Source organism: Eleutherodactylus coqui, chromosome 13, assembly GCF_035609145.1.
Source record: "Eleutherodactylus coqui strain aEleCoq1 chromosome 13, aEleCoq1.hap1, whole genome shotgun sequence".
Taxonomy (NCBI): Eukaryota; Metazoa; Chordata; class Amphibia; order Anura; family Eleutherodactylidae; genus Eleutherodactylus; species Eleutherodactylus coqui.
This window is the reverse complement of record NC_089849.1, coordinates 32,434,486-32,453,554: the sequence shown is the minus strand read 5'-3', so window position 1 is coordinate 32,453,554 and position 19,069 is coordinate 32,434,486. Positions and strand designations below refer to the sequence as shown.

The 19,069-nt window shown below is 44.9% G+C and overlaps 1 protein-coding gene across 5 annotated transcripts in view; it reads left to right on the top strand.

The window, feature by feature from the left end:
- Nucleotides 1–19,069, top strand: part of HDAC5 (histone deacetylase 5) — an 85,953-nt gene that overhangs the window by 59,533 nt on the left and 7,351 nt on the right. For all 5 annotated transcript variants that reach the window (XM_066586402.1, XM_066586401.1, XM_066586404.1 and 2 more), the window contains 14 exons: nt 59–271; nt 11,482–11,614; nt 12,819–12,952; nt 13,209–13,329; nt 13,673–13,722; nt 13,816–13,923; nt 14,005–14,060; nt 14,298–14,385; nt 14,473–14,592; nt 14,677–14,774; nt 15,277–15,395; nt 17,210–17,343; nt 17,428–17,512; nt 18,487–18,634. In XM_066586402.1, the coding sequence (XP_066442499.1) occupies nt 59–271; nt 11,482–11,614; nt 12,819–12,952; nt 13,209–13,329; nt 13,673–13,722; nt 13,816–13,923; nt 14,005–14,060; nt 14,298–14,385; nt 14,473–14,592; nt 14,677–14,774; nt 15,277–15,395; nt 17,210–17,343; nt 17,428–17,512; nt 18,487–18,634 (1,607 nt within the window). The remainder of the gene's footprint in view (nt 1–58; nt 272–11,481; nt 11,615–12,818; nt 12,953–13,208; nt 13,330–13,672; nt 13,723–13,815; nt 13,924–14,004; nt 14,061–14,297; nt 14,386–14,472; nt 14,593–14,676; nt 14,775–15,276; nt 15,396–17,209; nt 17,344–17,427; nt 17,513–18,486; nt 18,635–19,069) is intronic.

Sequence of the window (19,069 nt, the reverse complement as noted above, 5' to 3'; positions counted from 1 at the left end):
TTCTTTGGTTTAAATCTTGGTCGGCTCTCCTGTTGATAAACCTCTTATTATGTGGTAGACCGTGGAAGGAATACGCCAGCCACCGACCCATCCTGAAGAAACCGAGGAGGAACTGACAGAGCAGGATGGAGTTGAGAGGTGCCGTGCCATCTTCACTCTGGATGGTGGAACAGAGAGCGAAGAAACGCAAGAGGAGGAAGAAGGTGCAGAGGATGAGGAGGATGATAGTGAAGAAGGACGGACCAACGGTGCAGAACTTGCATTTAAGAAGGTAAGAATATGCTTCGTTCTTCTCTTGTGTGAAAAGAAGGCTCAAGTGCATTTACTTGGTCAAGGCAAAAGTTTGGTATTATCTGGAGGCTCCAGTGGAACATTTAGTGATCACATGGAAAATTCTTGAAGAGACACTGACATAGACATGGCCAAATTTAGTCTACGCAATTCACAGAAATAGCAGGTAAAAGGTGAATGACTCGGAAAGACTCTCCTCATAAAAGGACTTCTCTGGAACTTTAGGACATGTGTTTTATAGAATTTTTCTACATTTTCTTAAGGGGGTTTTCCAGGATTGGGATGTTGATGACCTATCCTCTGGACAGGTCATCATTATCAGATTGGTGGGAGTCCACTGCCTGGGAACCCCACTTGATCAAGCGTTCGAAGAGTCTGCGGCAAATGTACGGTACTGAGCCTGTTTACAGCATACCAGGCTTAGTCCCGTACATTTCGGTATGGCGGTGCCTTGTATAGCATCTCAATCCCATTAATTTGAATGGGACCGAACTGCACTTACGTCAACTTTGTTCGTCATGTGGCTTAAGTGGCCTGAGAAGAGACCGCAGTGCTCACCAGAGCACCATAGCTATATTATAGTCCCTGTGTAAAGCATAGGAGTGATCATCTTTGGGTTGAGTGTTTGGCACTCCTGTGTGAATGGACCTTGAGATATTGATGACGTATCCTCAGGATAGGTCATTAGTATCAGGCTGGGGGGATGAATTAACTGCCTGTTTGTACAAGACGATAATTGTTCGGTGTTTATGCGTGCACGAATTATCGTTTGTTGTTCAATCGTTTAGTTTGGCACAACCCAATGATTACCTAATTGTTCTGTATAAAAGGACCCTTAATCCTGGAAAATGACTAAATTTGTGGATTCTTTAAAAGTAGATTTTTCCGTTGAAACTCAGAGCTACTTCTTTTGTAATATTTAAAGAGCTTTAAGAGGTTCTGTTCCTGAAAGTGGAAGTCACATGTCAGAAAGTCTACGCACAATGTCTCTTGACACTGCCATGGCAACTGCAGAGCAAGCAAGATTATACACCCTTGAAGAACCTCTCCGGTTTGGGGATAAAATTCTTTCCCAGGACCGGAGTGAGGAGAGTACAGGGCTACTACAAGTGATCTTCCTGATTTGGAATCCCCATAACTCCCGCTTAATGACACTCGGATACAAAAATTTGATATAAATGGAAACAGAAACTCAGAAAGTTTTGTTGCACAACATCAAACATGTTTCCCCCATCGGAGGTGATCGGTGGGACACCCTTTGTCACTGGGCACACATGGAGCCTGTAGTCAAGTTCCTGCCGTACATGTTGTAGAGTATCATGATTGACTGATGCAATGGCTTCTGGGATGCCGCAGATCATGGCGGGTGGTGAGAGGGGCATGTAGCCTCTGTTCCGAACACTCCACCAGAGGAAGAAATCACAAGGTGTAAGGTCCGGGGAACGTGGAGGCCAAGAAGGAAGTTCACGATCATCACCTCCTAAATGGCCGATCCATGTATTTGGTAGTCGCGGCTCACTGCTGCCTTCATTGTGATAATGGGGTGGGGGGTCCTGTTGGAAGATGGAAGCTGGGATTTGCTTCTGCCGCAGCCGGAACAACCATCTTTGTAGCGTCCAGGCACGACTCGGGGGAATCGCACATCTCCACGCAGACGGGTGGGGTTGGGTGGGTTTCCCCCCAGATTCTGACATTACGTTTGTTGCCCAAAAGCTGGAAGGCGGCATCATCATTAAACACTAAAGACTCCATGAAGCCATCGCTTTCCATTACAGTCTGCAGACTCTCACAGAAAAAAACGTCACTGCGCTTTGTCGTCCGCTCTCAGGGCCGGGAATAATCACAATGGGTAGGGAGAACATCACAAATGTTTGCGCAGAATCCTCCACACAGTCAGCAGTGGGACGACCAATTCTCTGCTTGCTCCGCCGGTGGATTTTTGAGGACTTCCTGTGAAACTTGCAGGTTTCACAAGAAGTCCTCAGAAATCCTGTCTTCGTTGGCAGCCATATTATCTCCTATCCCCTAGCAATGACTACGTTAGAATAAAACTTTTTGGGCCTCATTTAGCAAAACGGTCTACCATAAGACGTCCTTGTTGCCCATAACAACCAATCACAGCGCAGCTTTCATTCTACCTCAGCAGCTTGAGAAATGACAGCTGCGCTGTGATTGGTTGCTATGGGCAACAGGGACGTCTTATGGTAGACGGTTTTGCTAAATGAAACTTTTTGAGTTTTTCCATTGATATCAAATTTCTGAGTGTCAGTAAACGAGAGTTATGGGGTCTGACATCGGGAAGATGATTTGTAATAACCTGTATGTTACCTGCTGTTGTTGTTCTCTGCCACCCCTCCAATGCATCAGTTCGGGATCCAAGATGGCTACTGCAATTTTGTAGCTACCTAATCCACACCGTGAACTGCTTTCTGATTGGCCAGCACGGATTACATGATCAGCTCTGGCCAATTGGAGAGCAGGCATAGTGCAATGATAGTCTAATGCTACCAATGTGTGGATTAGGTAGTCTGAAGATCGCATTGGCCATTTTGAACAGCTGAAGGTGACATTCAGAACCGACAACTCAGGGGGACATCAGTGCAAAAGACCCCCAGCAGGTAGTATAACCGCTCCCTCCAATCCCAGGACAAAATTTTGTCCTGAAACCAGAGGGTCACTTTTAAGATGTCCATACATGTAATACTGCATTAGTTGGCTGAACCTGCTCGTTTCTGACCGACGGGCCAACTATGACGTGTATGAGAGCGCCCAACTCATCCTTGATGGCAGACGTCGGGGGGAGAAGCATCGGACCCTCGGCAATAGCATTTTCTGACATAGAAAACTGAAAAATATTGTGTTCCTTTTTAAAATGACCCTCCAGTCCTGGACGACCAACACACTAAGGCCTAATACACATTGGCATGTTTGCATTGCGGAATCTGGGGCGGGCGTCCGCCTCCATATTTTGCAGCAAATGCTGCCCATAGATATGCTTCTTCTTGTCCACCAGTGGAAATCAATTGCGATTTTCCGCTTGCGGATGGAAAATCACAGCATGCTCTATTTGAGCGGATTCCGTGTGGATGGCTTCCATTGAAGTCAATGGAATCTGTCCGTTTCGCAGCCCGTCTGCAGCTAACACTGCGGACTGGCCGCAGAATCCGCATCATCGCCTAGCGACGGAGCGGCACAATCTGTACTGTGCATGTGCCCGGCCCAACCGGCCGGCACATTCACAGCACAGATCTGGACAGGTAATCAGGGGTCTCTGGGCGGGATCCCGCATGCGGAATCCCACCCGGCCGTGTGCATTTGGCCTTCCATGGGCAGCACTGGCCAATCAAAGCAGCGTTTAGTGTTTTAGACTAATGATGTATACTAAAGGCCCGTTTAGACACAATGATTATCACTCAAAATTCACTCAAAAGCCATCTTTTGAGTGATAATCGTTAGGTGTAAATGTGCCCGTCTTTCACTTTTCTGCCAAACGATAAATTTCAGTTCGGTATGAAATCCATCATTCAGCAGAAGAGCTGATAAGCAGGACCGCTCACTGTGTTCTGCCCTGGGAGTGCTGATTAGAGCTGATTACATTCTCTCAGCTGTCAGCCCCGTGGCAGAACAAAGGGAATTCATTTAGAGAACAACGGGTGGTCTGTTCCCTGCATACAACTCCCAGCAGCTCACACGCTACTAATTGGTACTAATAGGCATTAGTACCAGGTAGTAGTTTATGCAAAATGATCGCTCATAGGCCATCTTTTGAGTGATCATCTTTGTGTGTAAATGCACCTTAATACACCATGTACATCAGGTAGTCAGAGAAGCGGTGCGGCCATCTTTGTTTGTCCAGCATCGGAGGGTCGCTTTAAGGTAACTATATGTGGCCCAATGTTAAAGGGGAAGCTTTGGACCCACTGCTGTGCTGCTGCTGACTCGGTATCTGAGCCGGGCTTGTTGTAGGTGTTGCTGAGGCACTTCGCCATGTATGGACAGATACTGGAAGATGCTGGCTTGGCTGGTTTACTTCCTTGGTACCTCCTGTTTGTGGCCCTGGATGCTTTATATAATGATGAAATATTACTGTTTTCTAGAAATTTCCATTTGGTTGCTATGTGTACCAGGAAGTGTTGTCATAGGGATACAGACGCTTCATTTATTGGGAAGCATTGCTGCGTACCTAGGCTGGGCGTGTGCACTAGACATCCTATTGAATTTGCTATGAAATATTCTACTTTTTCTTCATTCTTTGTATTCCTGTTTTAATGTAAACGGTATTGATCCGCGTATACGTGCGTGCGTCTGGGGGCGAAGGGTCTATTGATGCGGAGTATGTATTGCAGTATCAGTGCTACAATCCACCTCTTTAGGGAGGCCGATCACATTCCCTAACTTTTCTTCATTTACCCCCTTCTACATAACTCAGCCCCCTCATCCCACTGTATTCCCCCATAGACCCTAACACACCTCATATCCGTACACAGACACTGGCTGGTGAGCGGCTCATACAGCTTTAGGTATACTACCCTACTGATAGACCAGGCCGGACCATTGTACAGAACAAGCACTGCTGCCTCTTATGTCCCCCCTACTTCCTCATTGATTGTAAGCTCTTGTGAGCAGGACTCTCACCCCTTTTCTTCAGTACTGGATGTAATATCTGTTGTCTGGACATGGGTCCTCTGTGAACTGCTACAAAATATTTTGGTGCTATAGAAATAAAGATTGTAATTATTAGGACCGGGACCATTGACATCATTGAGTGTTGTCTACTTTGTCCTGCGGTTTCAATGAGTCCCATTGAGTCACTACTGAACATACTTGGCCACTCTCCCGAAATATCTCCTAGGCTCCCAGAAGAGCAAGACCCTCTCCTCGTTCCTGCACCTCTCTTCACTCCCACCCACCACTGAAGACAATAAGGCCCTGGAAAGGCCGGCAGGAACAGGAAGAGGTTAAAGGGGTTCTATGGATATTTAGTATTGATGACCTAGCCTCGGGATAGGACATCAGTAGTTGATTAACGGGGTCCGGGGATTTCAGTGTGAGCTGTGCCTGCAATTACTGACTTGGGCCGTTGCTTTGGGAATGGATCTATCATCTTCCGGCTCTGTCTCCACTAACAGCTGGCCTGACATCTGATCACCGCCAATCAAATATTGATCATTTATCCTAAAGATAGGTCATCAGTAGTAAAGTCCTGGAAAACCACTTTAATTTCTGCCCATCTGGTCTCGGGCCTGTTTGCGGGGTGGGAAGTATTAGTTTGAGGATTCCGATGTAGACTTTGTATTTGATTAGAGTCTGGTCTGGATTGATGGGGGTTCTAATCTGGGGTCTGGATTAATGAGGTCTGGTCTAGGTCTGGATTGACGAGGGTTCTAGCCTGAGGTTTGGATTAATGAGGTCTGGTATAGGGTATGGATTCATGGGTGTTCTAGTTGGGGGGTCTGGATTGACGGGGTTTGTAGTCTGGGGGAGGGTCTGGATTAATGAAGTCTGGTCTGGATGTATTTAAGCGATCTAAGGTCTATATACAGTATGTTTAGTGTGTCTTTTATAGGGTCTGCACTTGTTTAGAGGTCAGGTTTCTGGCCTGTATATTATTTTAGGAGGTTTGATTTGGGGATGTGAGGAAGGGGAAGGCAAAACTTTATCTTCCAAAACTTCTCTTTAGAATCTTTTGTCAGAAGTTGGGTCTATTAAATAGGTTGTCCATGGTTAGAAAAGCATGTCTGCTTTCTTCCAAACACAGCACCACCATTGTCCATGGGTTGTCTCTGGTATTGGAGCTCAGTTCTCATTGACTTCAATGGAGCTGAGCTGCAATACCAGACACAACCCATGGACAAGGGTGACGCTGTGTTTGGAAGAAAGCAGACATGTTTTTCTAACCCTGGACAATCCCTTCAATTGTTGCTGAGGTGGCCATACACATTAAAGGCCCATTTAGACACAACGATTATCGCTCAAAAGCCACTATCACGGTGGTATGCCGCTCTGCGTGCATTAACTCTTAAGTAGCTAATTAACTACTTAGAGTTATGCAAAGATCCTCACTTAAAACTTTCACTCAAACTGTCGTTTGAGCGATCATCTTTCCATGTAAATGGGCCTTATGTCACCTGTCAAACGCATAAGTGAGTGATTTCCTGTCGGTTACCAACCATCATTTGGATGATAATTGCCCTGTGTAAAGGTAAATTTTAGACTTCTTCTCTCAGGTATATCCAGTTAGAAATCTATTAAACTGTATCGGGAGATAAGCTGCGTTTTTTGTAAGCATGCATGTTTATGGGGAATCAGGGTTCATAGCCGTAGGTCAATTTTTACCAACCGCAATTAAAATGTATATGGTCGGTCTAGCACCCTCCGTCCCAATCAGTCTGTGATACAGTGGATGAGAACAAAGGAATTAAGATCATTCAGATTATTGGAAGCTTCTGCAGTTGCAGGGTAGGAGGAAGAATGCTCTGCGGGTGGCGAGTGGAGGAAGCGATGTTTGCCGTATGTACGCTGTGTGTTTTGATGTCAGAGCACACAGTTCATTGATGAGGAGAGCAGAGTATGACTCATTCATTAATGACTCACCTACTCCTTCTCCCCCCTTTCCTGTGAGTCAGACCGCTCTATTCCTCCCCCCACCCCATCCCTCTTTTTGACCTGCTGTGAAAGGCAACAGGGGCTGCAGGTACCAAGAAGGATGGAGATTTATTAGATGGAGGTTGAAACTAATAGAGTGTTTTTGTGAATGAAAAATGTTGCAGAGCGCAAAATGTGTATTATTCAACCGCACGCTGATCTGCATCATGAGCTGTAACCAAATGATGCAGGAGACGGGCTGAGCTTTGCTACATCGGATTATTTGCAAATTACACATCTCATATACTTCTAAAAATTGGTACTTGCAGTTAAACACAAGATCCTGTTGCTTCTTGGAAGCTGAGATATGAGAAGTTGATTTGCGGTGTCCTCACATTGGAAGACTATAGTCCTTGGTTGACAAGTAGTTGAGGGGCTTTTTGGAAAGTCCTCACCCTAGAAAGTAGTAGTCAACAGGGACCTAGAAGAGGAGATGCGTGGAGTGGTTTGCCAATACGGCCTCACAACGAAGAGCTAGAGTCATTGGTTGACGTGTAGCCAAGATATGAGATGCTTTTTGGAAGGTCCTCACCCTAGAAACCAGTGGTTAAGCAGAGCCTAGAAGTTGAGATGTGGGGAGTGGTTTGGCTATACGGCTTTACAATGGAGAGTTGGAGTCTTTGGTTGATGGGTAGCCAAGATATGAGATGCTTTTTGGAAGCTCCTCACCGTAGAAATTAGTGGTCAACAGGGACCTAGAAGATGAGATGTGTGGAGTGTGTTGGCTGAGTCATCACAATGGAGAGCATTGGTTGTCAGTTGGCTGAGATATGTGGAGCTTTTTGGAAGATCCTCACCCTGGCAACCGTTGGTGAACAGGCCTGGAAGCTGAGATATGGGGAGTGGTTTGACAGAGTTTTTATAATGGAGACATAGAATTTCTGGTTGACAGGTAGCTGAGTTATGAGGAGCTTTTGGGAAGGTTTTTATTCTGATAACCTTGCGTTCAACAGGTTCTTTATGCTGCAGAGATGTCAACAGTGATTTTCTTCCACCAGTGGTCAGGTAGCTGAGATGTGAGGCACTTTTGGCAAGTTCTTCACTCTGATAACCTCGTGGTCAGCAAGAGCCAGGAAGCTGAGATAGGAGGAATGGTTTTGCAGGGTCCTCACAAGGCAGAGATGGTTGTCAACAGTGATTTTCTTCCACCACTGGTCAGGTAGCTGAGATATTAGGCTCTTTTGGCAAGGTCTTCATGCCAGAAACCTTGTGGTCAACAGGGGTCAGGAGATAGAGATATGGGGAGTGGTTTTGCAGGGTCCTCACATTGCAGAGATAGTTGACAGCAATGTTTTTCTTCTACTGGTATTTATGTAGCTGAGATATGAGATGTTTTTGGCACGTTCGACACACTGGAAGCCTTGTGGTCAGCAAGGGTCAGGAAGCTGAGATAGGAGGAATGGTTTTGCAGGGTCCTCACACTGCTGAGATAGTTTTCTACAGTGATTTTCTTCTACCAGTTGTCAGGTACTTTGGGCTATTATGAGCTTTTAGTGGTGAACAGACTCTAGAGAACTGAGATATGGGGATTGGTTTGATAGGCTCCTCAGTCTTGACCTAAAGTCCTTGCTGGTCAGGAAGTTGAGATATGAGAGGTTTATTTGTAGTCTTCTCACTTGGAAAAGCTAATGGCCACTGGTGGATAGGCAGCCGAAATATGATGAGCTTTTAGAAGGTCTTTACACTGGAAACCTTGTGGTCAACAAGGAGTAAGGAAGCTGAGATATGAAGAATGGTTTTGCAAGGTCCTCGCACTGTAGAAATAGTTGTGATTTTCTTCCACCACTGGTTAGGTAGCTGAGATATGAGCAGCTTTTGGGAAGGTCATCACACTGGAAACCTGTGGTCCACAGGGGCTGGGAAACTGGGATATTGAGAGTGATTTAATAGGCTGCTCCTCAGACTTAAAAGCTAGTTACTGGTGGTCAGGAAGCTAAGATATGAGAAGTTGACTTGTGGTATTATCATATTGGAGACTAAGTGGTCACTAGTAGATGGGTAGCTAGGATATAAGGAGTATTTGTAAATGTTTGGTTTGCAGAGTCTTCAGATTGCAGAGATAGTTGTCCACAATATTTTTCTTCTACTAATATTCAGGTAGCTGAGATATGAGGAGCTTTTGGAAAGACCCTCACACTGGAAACCTTGTGGTCAACAGGAGTTATGAAGCTAAGATATAAAGAGTAGTTTTCCTGGGTCCTAACACTGCAGGGATAGCTGTCAACAATGATTTTCTTCCACCAGGGGTCAGGTCGTAGAAAAATAAGGTGTTTTTGGCAGGATCCCAACAGCGAAAATCTGTGGTCAATAGGAGCCGAGAGCTGAGATATTGGAAGTGGTTTGGCAGAGTCCTCACACTGGAGAGTTGGTGGTTTTAACAGTAAATCTCTTTCACCAGTGGTCAGGTAGCTGAGATATGTGCAGCTTTTGGCAGGGTCTTCACACTGAAAACCTTATGATCAACACGGGTCAGGAAGCTGAGATACAGGAAGTGGTTTTGCAGGGTCCTCACATCGGAGAGCTGGTGGATAACAGTAAATCTTTCACCAGTGGTCAAGTAGCTGAGATACAGTATGACGAGACTTTGTCAGGGTTAATCTTTTGGTTCATTGGGATAGGAAGCTGAGATATGGGGAGTTGTATGACAGTGGAGGGCTAGCTCTCAACATTGGTTTTGCTACCCTAATGAATACAATAGCAATGTAAGCTTTAGGAATAGAATGTTTGATTAAAGGGGTTGTTCATTTCGGAACTATTGGTGACCTATCCTCAGGATAGATAGATCGTCAGTAATTGATCGTCAAGAGTCCACCGTTTGGAACCCGTGGTGACCAGCTATTTGCTGGGCCGCAAGTGTGTATGGAGTCAGAAGCTGATGACTCCATAGACTTTACATGGGCCAATGGAACAGTGACTGCAATATCAACCTGGGCTGCCGCCGAGCGTAGCATCTGGTAGCTTCCTCCATAGGTACTTCATGCATGTTCATCCAAGCTGAGCTTGCTTGGCAGTTAAGAGACTCGGGGGTGATAACTATTGCTCAACCACTTCTGACCTGTAGGTATATGGTATGTATGACCAACTTTAATCAGAACGAATATGACTAGTGACCTTCAGCTGTCCAATGTGAGGACCATGTCAAACAAGTCCATGTATCTCAACTTCTTGGACTGTCTGTCATTTTTAGGTTATGATTGGAGTTTTATAGATTGGTCTACCATCAAGGCTAGAACCGTCCTTTTCATTGTAACACTCGTATCTTATATTGTGAATTTTCTGCATATGCGTTAGAGGTTAGCAGCTGTTTTGTAAATCGTATGAAGTCCCACTTCATACGCCAACTGCAGTACAATGTCGCGGTTTTGCGAACATTGTCTTAATATTTGATGTTAGTGGGTTAAAATGGCGTCTGTACTTCAGCGGTGAGGCCCCCTTCCATCAAGGAGCCCACTGTTTCCTCTATTTACGTAACTGCAGTAAGGGAGGACCTCTGCTGGCCAATATGGGTATCTTAGATATGAAGCACATATGCTAGAACAGGTGTACTCAACTAGTATTCCACGGACCGCGCCCAGCCCCATGGTAGCCTGTGAGGTTATTCAAACGGTCACTGCATGTCCTTTTCTCCTCTGTTTTCACGGACTTGAGTAGCCCATGCACTGTGCATGGTCCATGAATATCGGACAGGTGTCTATATTTTGCCCGATATGTTTTACGCCACATTGCCCCCGACAGGGCAGAGAGCAAGAAGTTGCTCAGTTGTCGGTAGTCATTCCATTTCGGCACACTGAGTCAGAACGACTGCTGATCGGCTGAGCGATTCCTGTTTACACGGAGCGAGAAATCTATGAGCGACTGCTTGTTGACTGTGAATGGAGGTAGTTGGTCGGAACGATTGTTAGACCGCTCCGCCTCTTCACTTGAATGACTGCCTTTCACTCAGGAGCAATAGTCACTGGTACCGTTGTCAGGCGGTTTTGCGCCCAACAGTCATACTGTGTAAAGGTACCTTTTTATTCTATTAAGGTCAAACCCCCAAATTAAAGAGGTATTCCCATCTCAGCATTTCATGGTGAGAAATACGCAGTTGTTTTCTGATCACCTCATCGGATGTTACGGAAACAGCATTGCATGTTGTCTACCCATTCACATTAGTAGGAGTTATGGAAACCTCGTAAGGCCGCCGCCTTGGCTGTTTCCCCCACACTTAGCGAGGTATTCAGGAAATGGCCGTGGGTTTCATCCCTGCCAACGAAAGCTGAGATGGCACAACCTCTTTAATGAAGACCTCTCATTTGGACTCCAGATCAGTCCTCTAAACTCATTGAGACGGCACGTCAGACCCCTAAAATTCATTGAGATTCCGATGAGACCTCAGGGGAGGTCCTAACTGTCATAACAGGAAGTCTTCTGTGTATTGCAAACTTATGTCCCACTACCATATATTTGATATATTTGTTTTTTGTCCTGTGTTACCAGTGATCTAAATATTTGATCAGCCCATCTATCGTCACTGATCTTAGCATGTCATTGTGTCTTTTACAGATGTTCCCAGACACCCTGCCTCTGTATCAAGGTTCCCTTCCTCATTCAGCTTTAAGTCGCACTCAGTCGTCTCCTGCAGCTCCGCTCACCGCCATCAGTTCAGAGCCGCGACGCAGAGTTCTCAGCACCACAGGTATTCGGATTCACCTGAACGTAATGTCGTAGGGCTCCCCACAGAGTCTGTAACAGAAACTGCTAGATTATGGTACCGTATGTTATAACAGAACCGCATTGGTTGTTGCCGTAGGACAGCGCATATCCATATGTATATGAATGTCATAAAAGAGGTTTGTCCACTCAGGATCTTCCTCTGTTAACCATAGAGGAAATTTGTTACAAATGGCACATCTCACTCTGGAGGACTCACTGCAATCATATTAAATAATGGCCTATTTATTTCAATGAGCACAATGTAATGCCACATTTCACCTGTAGTGGCCACTGCAGGAGAAACCTGCAGCTACCTGCAGCTTCACCCGGAAATCACAGGTGATGCCTGGGAGATTCAGCTGCCAAAGTAATCAGTTGACCAATTAGAGAAGTGGTTGCCCAGATGCGACAACCCCTTTAACAGTCATTACTTTTGCACAAAGGGGTGATTGATGATTTTTGAGGCCAGAGCATGTGTAGCCTTTATAGCCCTTTTTGTGGTTCGTAATATTGCTCACCAGAGAAATCTAGCCAGTTACCAGAAAGCAATGACCTCATGACGAAGCCTATTAATACAGTAGGAAATGACTAATTCTAAGGAATAGTTGAATTCCTGGCTAATTAATAAGCCGCATTATTGTGTCATGCTTTTTCCACTCAGCCGTCTGTTCTGGCGGATCCACCTGGGTTTGTTCTCCCTGTACAGTTGTCACCCCCCAGTAAATATGTCCTCTTCTGTAAAGTTGTTTAAAATTCTTTTCAGAAATATTGAGTAGAGATGTAAGAACGGGATCGCTTCGTAATTGGGAATATTTTTCCACTGCTAGCCAATAAAGAGACCCTTAAAGGGGTTGTCCACTTTTTACATTCCTTTTTCATTAGGAAACAGGTTGATCACAGAGTCTCTTACTGCAGCAATCCGCTGTAATCTGCAGTGGAACCTCGCAGTAAGTGCTCAATTTCCCCACAGCACCACCACAGGGGAAATTAGGTATTACACAGTGCCTATTGTAGTCAATGGACTTTCCATGCAATGCATAGACATGCTAGGTCCTCCAGAGAGAGAGAGACTTTGTAGCTGCTCTCTGCTCCAGCTAATTGATGGAAGAACAAGGTACCATCTTATATTAACTCTATCTGAAAAGGGTATTAGAAAGGGAGTTAAATTTTTTTTTTTCCCTTCACAGGTTTAGTCTACGACACTCTGATGCTGAAACACCAGTGCACTTGTGGAGACACCAATAACCACCCAGAGCATGCTGGGAGAATACAAAGTATCTGGTCCCGTCTACAGGAGACTGGTTTACTAAGCAAATGCCAGGTGATTTACATGGCAGTAATATTTGGGAGGATCATATGGGAATGGTTGGGTAGGACATAATCGCACAAAGGGGTGCAATGGGATGGATCATGGAGAGAATGATTTTCATCGCTCAGAGTGTACATATGATGAGACCTGTATTGTTGTGTGCACAAGAAGTGTGTAAGTATGGTTGTCACTTAGCATTTGGGGACATATCTTAGAGGCAATCATTGGGGTCAAATACACTAAGAGTGACATGATGTCCCTCTCACAGCGCGTGCGGGGCAGGAAGGCCACGTTGGACGAGATTCAGACGGTACATACAGAGCACCACACCCTCCTGTATGGGACCAGCCCGCAAAGCCGCCACAAACTGGAGAGCAAGAACCTGCTGGGTGAGGGGCTGAAGAAAGAGGACCTGCTACTGGGAATGCAAATGGAGTAGTAAAATTTAGAGCTGGGTTGAGTAGTAAAATTTTGGGGAGGGCAAAAGAGTGACAAGAAGGTGTTGTGGTGGGTGATATTATGCAGAGAAGGGGCTGAACATTTTATGGAAATTGGGGACAAGGGACTTAAATGGACATTACACCAGAGCACCAAAGTGTCTCTTTCTACATAAAAATATCCATAAACATTGGTATAGTCATGGATAGAGCATAGTAATGGTGGGTCACACTTTTTGTTTTCTTCTGTATTTAACATCCATCTTTCCAACTTTCTTTTCCAACCATCCAACAGGTCCGCTCTCCCAGAAGATGTATGCAGTCCTGCCTTGCGGTGGCATTGGAGTAAGTTCTGACTATACCCAATTGTGTCCATTTTAGTAGCTTAAGTCCCTACTTTAGTATTCTTGATTTCATTCATTATCTCTCGAACAACAGGTAGATAGTGACACCGTATGGAATGAGCTCCATTCTCCACCGGCAGTCAGAACGGCTGTGGGATCTCTGCTTGAGCTGACATTTAAAGTAGCATCTGGAGAACTGAAGGTAAATCATGTTCTAGTATGAGGAGAGGGGACTCTAAGTCAACTTTAAGACCATTGAATTCCATTCTTTGTAATCCCATAGAATGGATTTGCTGTAATCCGTCCACCAGGACACCATGCAGAAGAGTCCGTTGCCATGTAAGTATCATATGGAGGGTCTAGACAGAGGGAAGTGTTATACAACATTGGGCAACATACAATCTTTTGATATTCGGCTGTAGAACAAGCCCCATGCCTAATCCTCGTCCTCAAAAAAATCAGGAGGATCATTAGTGGCCATTTGCGAAATCCATTCAGAAGATGACTGTAGACTTGTTTTTCGAGGATTAGTCTGTTAATATAGCTCACTGACCCTATTCTCCTTTTGTGATTTAGGGGTTTCTGCTTTTTCAACTCTGTAGCCATTGCCGCCAAACTTCTCCGTCAAAAGATGAATGTGGGTCGGATCCTTATAGTCGACTGGGTGAGTTGCCAAGGTTAGAACAATATGACCAGCCATCATGATGACGAGAGATGACTCTACTTAAACTCTACTGTATCCCCTTCACAGGATATTCACCATGGTAATGGAACCCAACAAGCCTTTTACAGTGACCCCAATGTCCTGTATGTGTCTCTCCATCGTTATGATGATGGCAACTTCTTTCCTGGCAGTGGCTCTCCGGAGGAGGTGAGTTACGTGGACATGGATTACCTCTAGACAATGATTCATGGCATGAAATCTCTTTGTATACAATGTTTCTGGCCTTCACAGGTGGGTGCTGGTTGTGGAGTTGGATTTAATGTGAACATCGCATGGACAGGAGGAGTGGAGCCGCCTGTGGGGGACGCAGAGTATCTGGCTGCATTTAGGTATTGTTCAATGCTTCACATCTTTTTCTTGTAAAGTGCCTATACCCTTTCTTGGTTCAGTAGACCATTGAAATCATCCATTGCTGGGCCAATATTGACCATTCATGGTAACCATGGTAACAAATTTGAAGACTCTTCTTTAGGTCATATTTCTCTAAGTCAGGTGTCATTATATTGCAATCCCATTTTAAAGGGAGTATAATATGGTTATCCCTAAGATTTTGGTGGGGGCTCCTTCTCCCAGTCCATCATTATGGTCATCGGTGAACATCTTGAAAACATCTCTCCATTATTACCTTTTAATGTAGACCTGCTACAGATTCCATCCATGTAGCATATCCATATTCTTGATTGTTGTTGATTGAATAAGTTAAGAAATTATCAAGAACCCTATAAAATAGTAGACCTAATGACAGAAAACCCCCAAAATTTTACTTCCATTTTTGGTTTTGTTAATTGATTTATCATTCGGATTTAACATGTCTCCTCCTTTTTTCCTCAGGTTAGTGGTCATGCCTATAGCCAAGGAGTTTTCTCCAGACCTTGTCCTAGTCTCAGCCGGGTTTGATGCAGTTGAGGGGCACCAAAGCCCACTTGGAGGCTACTCTGTTACAGCCAAATGTAAGCATCAATGTCAAAAAAATGTTAAAATCTACTACCTAATGAGATTTTAAACTTGAGCTTCTAAACCAGAGCTAATAAGAAAGAACCAGAATTTTAGGAGAACATCAGACAGGTTTCATTAATAAAAAAAAAATACCAATGAAGTCATTTGATATACTTTTGTCTTATTTCTTTGCTATTTATTGTAATAGGCCCATATCTTATCAAAGAGCTTTGGCTACGTGGCTTATTGTTTGCAGTTGAAAAGTCTTAGTATTAAGCAGCTTGCTATGATTAAGTCAGTGTTTGGCCACATAAAACATTAGTTCTGGTGGTGGCATAGATGAAGACCACCACCGTATGGCAACCACAAAAACTGGAAATGAATTGTTCCTATGTGCAGTCATGTAGTTCTGATATTTGCAGACGATACAAAATTATACAAGATAATTAATACAACAGAGGCCAATATACAACTGCAGTTGGACCTGGATAAGCTGGGGGCTTGGGTAGAAAAATGGCAAATGAAGTTCAATGTTGATAAATGTAAGGTTATGCACATGGGCAGGAGAAACGGATGTCACCAATATACACTAAATGGGGTACTGCTAGAGAAAAGTGATATGGAAAAAGACCTGGGGGTACTAGTGGACTGTAGACTTAACTGGAGCAACCAATGCCAGTCAGCTGCTGCAAAAGCTAATAAAGTCTTGGGGTGCATTAAAAGCGGTATAGGGACGAGGGATGAGAACATTATCCTCCCACTATATAAGGCACTTGTCAGGACTCACATGGAATACTGTGTACAGTTCTTGACACCGGCGCTCAGGAAAGATGTTGCAGTGCTGGAGGGGGTTCAAAGAAGGGCAACTAAACTAATACATGGAATGACGGGACTGGAATACCCAGAGAGGCTATCCGAATTGGGATTATTCACCCCGGAAAAAAAACAACTGTTAAGGGGCGACCAAATAACTCTGTATAAATACATGAGGGGACAATACAAGTATCTCTCCCATGATCTGCTTACACCCAGGACTGCGACAGTAACAAGAGGGCATCCACTACGTTTAGAAGAAAGCAGGCTTCATCACCAACACAGAAGGGGGTTCTTTACTGTAAGAGCAGTGAGACTGTGGAACTCTCTGCCTGAGAACGTAGTGATGGCAAAATCAATAGAGGAGTTTAAGAGGGGACCAGATGTCTTTCTAGAGCGCTACGATATTACAGGATATAGACATTAGGGACCAGCGGGGTTGTTGATCCGGGTCTTGGAGTCAGGTAGGAACTTTCAAACGTTGATCCAGGGATTATTCTGACTGCCATTATGGAGGCGGAAAGGAATTTTCCCCCTTGAATGGGCTAATTGGCTTCTACCTCATTGGGGTTTTTTTTGTCTTCCTCTGGATCAACAGGGATAGAAACAGCCTGAAGTAGATGGACATTCTCTTCATTTAGCCTAACATACTTTGTGACTATCACAACTCTGTCCTGCTACTTATGGTGATGTGGTCCACCAAGGTCTAGGTAATGGTTGTCATCGCTACCTGTACAACATGCATAGCTATGCCACTTACAGTCTACCCAACCTGAGACCAGTGCAAAAACAGCTGCTGACCATCGGCTTCTTACCTGAATTATGTAGCTTACGATGGAACAGGATAACAATCCTTCACTTCGATGACAAATTGTTATTAGTATTCTATGATGATCTTTTCAAACCAAGAATGGAGACAACTGGCCTGTTGACCAGTAGTACGCTCTGTTATTGAGTTTCATAGACTCCTCTCCATTCTGTAAATGCCTCCATTATGTTTGTGTTTCACTTTTAGGTTTTGGTCACCTTACCACAGAGTTGATGACTCTGGCCGGAGGTAGGGTTGTCATGGCTTTAGAAGGAGGACATGACTTAACTGCCATCTGTGATGCCTCTGAGGCTTGTGTGTCGGCTCTTCTGGGTATGGAGGTGAGTCGGGATGGTGGGATGGAGGAAGTTCATGAGACATGGTGATGAGATTACTCTTGTTAACCCTTCTGTTCTTGCTTCTAGCCTGCACCATTTGATAACAGTGTCCTGCAGCAGAGACCCAGCGCCAATGCAGTGACCACTCTAGAGCGAGTCATCACTATCCAGAGTGAGTGTCTTCTTTGGGGGTGACATGGGGGCCTTGCTTTGGAAAGAGAAAAGTAAAGGGTGAAGCTTGGTATATTAGGGGTTGTATCAGAATTACAACTTATTCCCTATCGAAAGGGTCGGGGATAACTTGCTGATCTGTGGAGGTCTCACCGCTGAGAATGCCACCATTCCTAAGAACAGGGGGTCTTGTGTCCTCCGTCCTCCTTGCTGTGAGGAGGAGCATGAATGGAGTGACGGTCATGCAAGCGCACTGCCGTGCCATTCATTTTGGACAGAACAACGGAAATCGCCAAGCGCTCGGATATTTCTGTCAGCCCCATTGAACTGAATGGAGCACAAACTGCGCAGCCCCGGCCAGCACTCCATTTAGTGTGACGCCAATACGGGTAGCAGAAGCATCCCCACAGTGATAAGAAGAAGGATGCAAAGGCCCTTGTTCTCAGGAAGGGTGGATAGGAAATAACACGATTTTCTCGCGATGCGAGAGTGGGTGAAGACGCATGATTATGAAACTAATGATTTTCAATGGGTTTATTCTCATTTGCGATATTTTCACTCCTGCGATGCTGTGCGGGAAAAAAAATCGCAGCATCTCCTTTCTTTTTGCAATATCGCTCATTGTTCCCAATAAAGCCGGCGCCTTTGAAATCAATGACATCAATTACATGTCTCCATATGCCCAATTGTCTCAGGACCAAGCGCTGCTCTAGCAGACCTGGTGACTCCATGCATGATGTGGGTAGCCATGTATTTGAATGGCCAGTATTTAATGTAACCACTGCGGGGGAAACGTGTGCCTAGATGTGGCCTCCCCTGATCGCTTTTAAAAAAAGAGGTGTCTTCATGAAACTAAACCTTCAAAGCCTAAATTGGTTTGGACCATAAGCAGTTAATGGATCAACTGGTATTAGTATATTAACTGAATCCTGGGAGGACTGCAAGAGACAAAAATACTATCTTTTCTCCCCATAGGCAAGCACTGGAGCTCCTTAAAAAACATTGCTCTAAGCCACTCCTTTTTGGAAGCACAACGAGGTGAGGTGGAGGACGCGGAAACCGTTAGCGCATTGGCATCATTATCCGTAGATACAGAGCAAAGCAATACCGACTGTATCTCCAGGTAACAAGGAGGGTGATATATATATATATATGGCACCTTATTCTTACAAGGGTTTTCCCACAAATAATACATATCCCCTATCCATGGTGCCTGATTGGTGGCGGTCCAACCACTGGGATCCCTAGTAGTCATGAGAACGGGTGGGGGATCTGTGTCCCCTATTTGGGAGTAGAGTGGTGGTTTTGCGTTTCCACTGCTGCTCCAGTTCCATGGGACTTCTTGAGTTAGCCAAGTATAGCACTCGGCTATCTCCAGTAGGCCTATAGAGTTGAGTGGAGGGGCAACAAGCGTGCTCAACCATCTCCGCAAGTCCTATAGAGTTGACTAGAGTGGTAGTGAACAAGTGCGACCACTCAAAGGAGGAGACACAACACCACTTCTCGTGATCATTGGGGGTCTCAGCGGTCGAACAATAAGTTTCGTACTTAGGAAAAC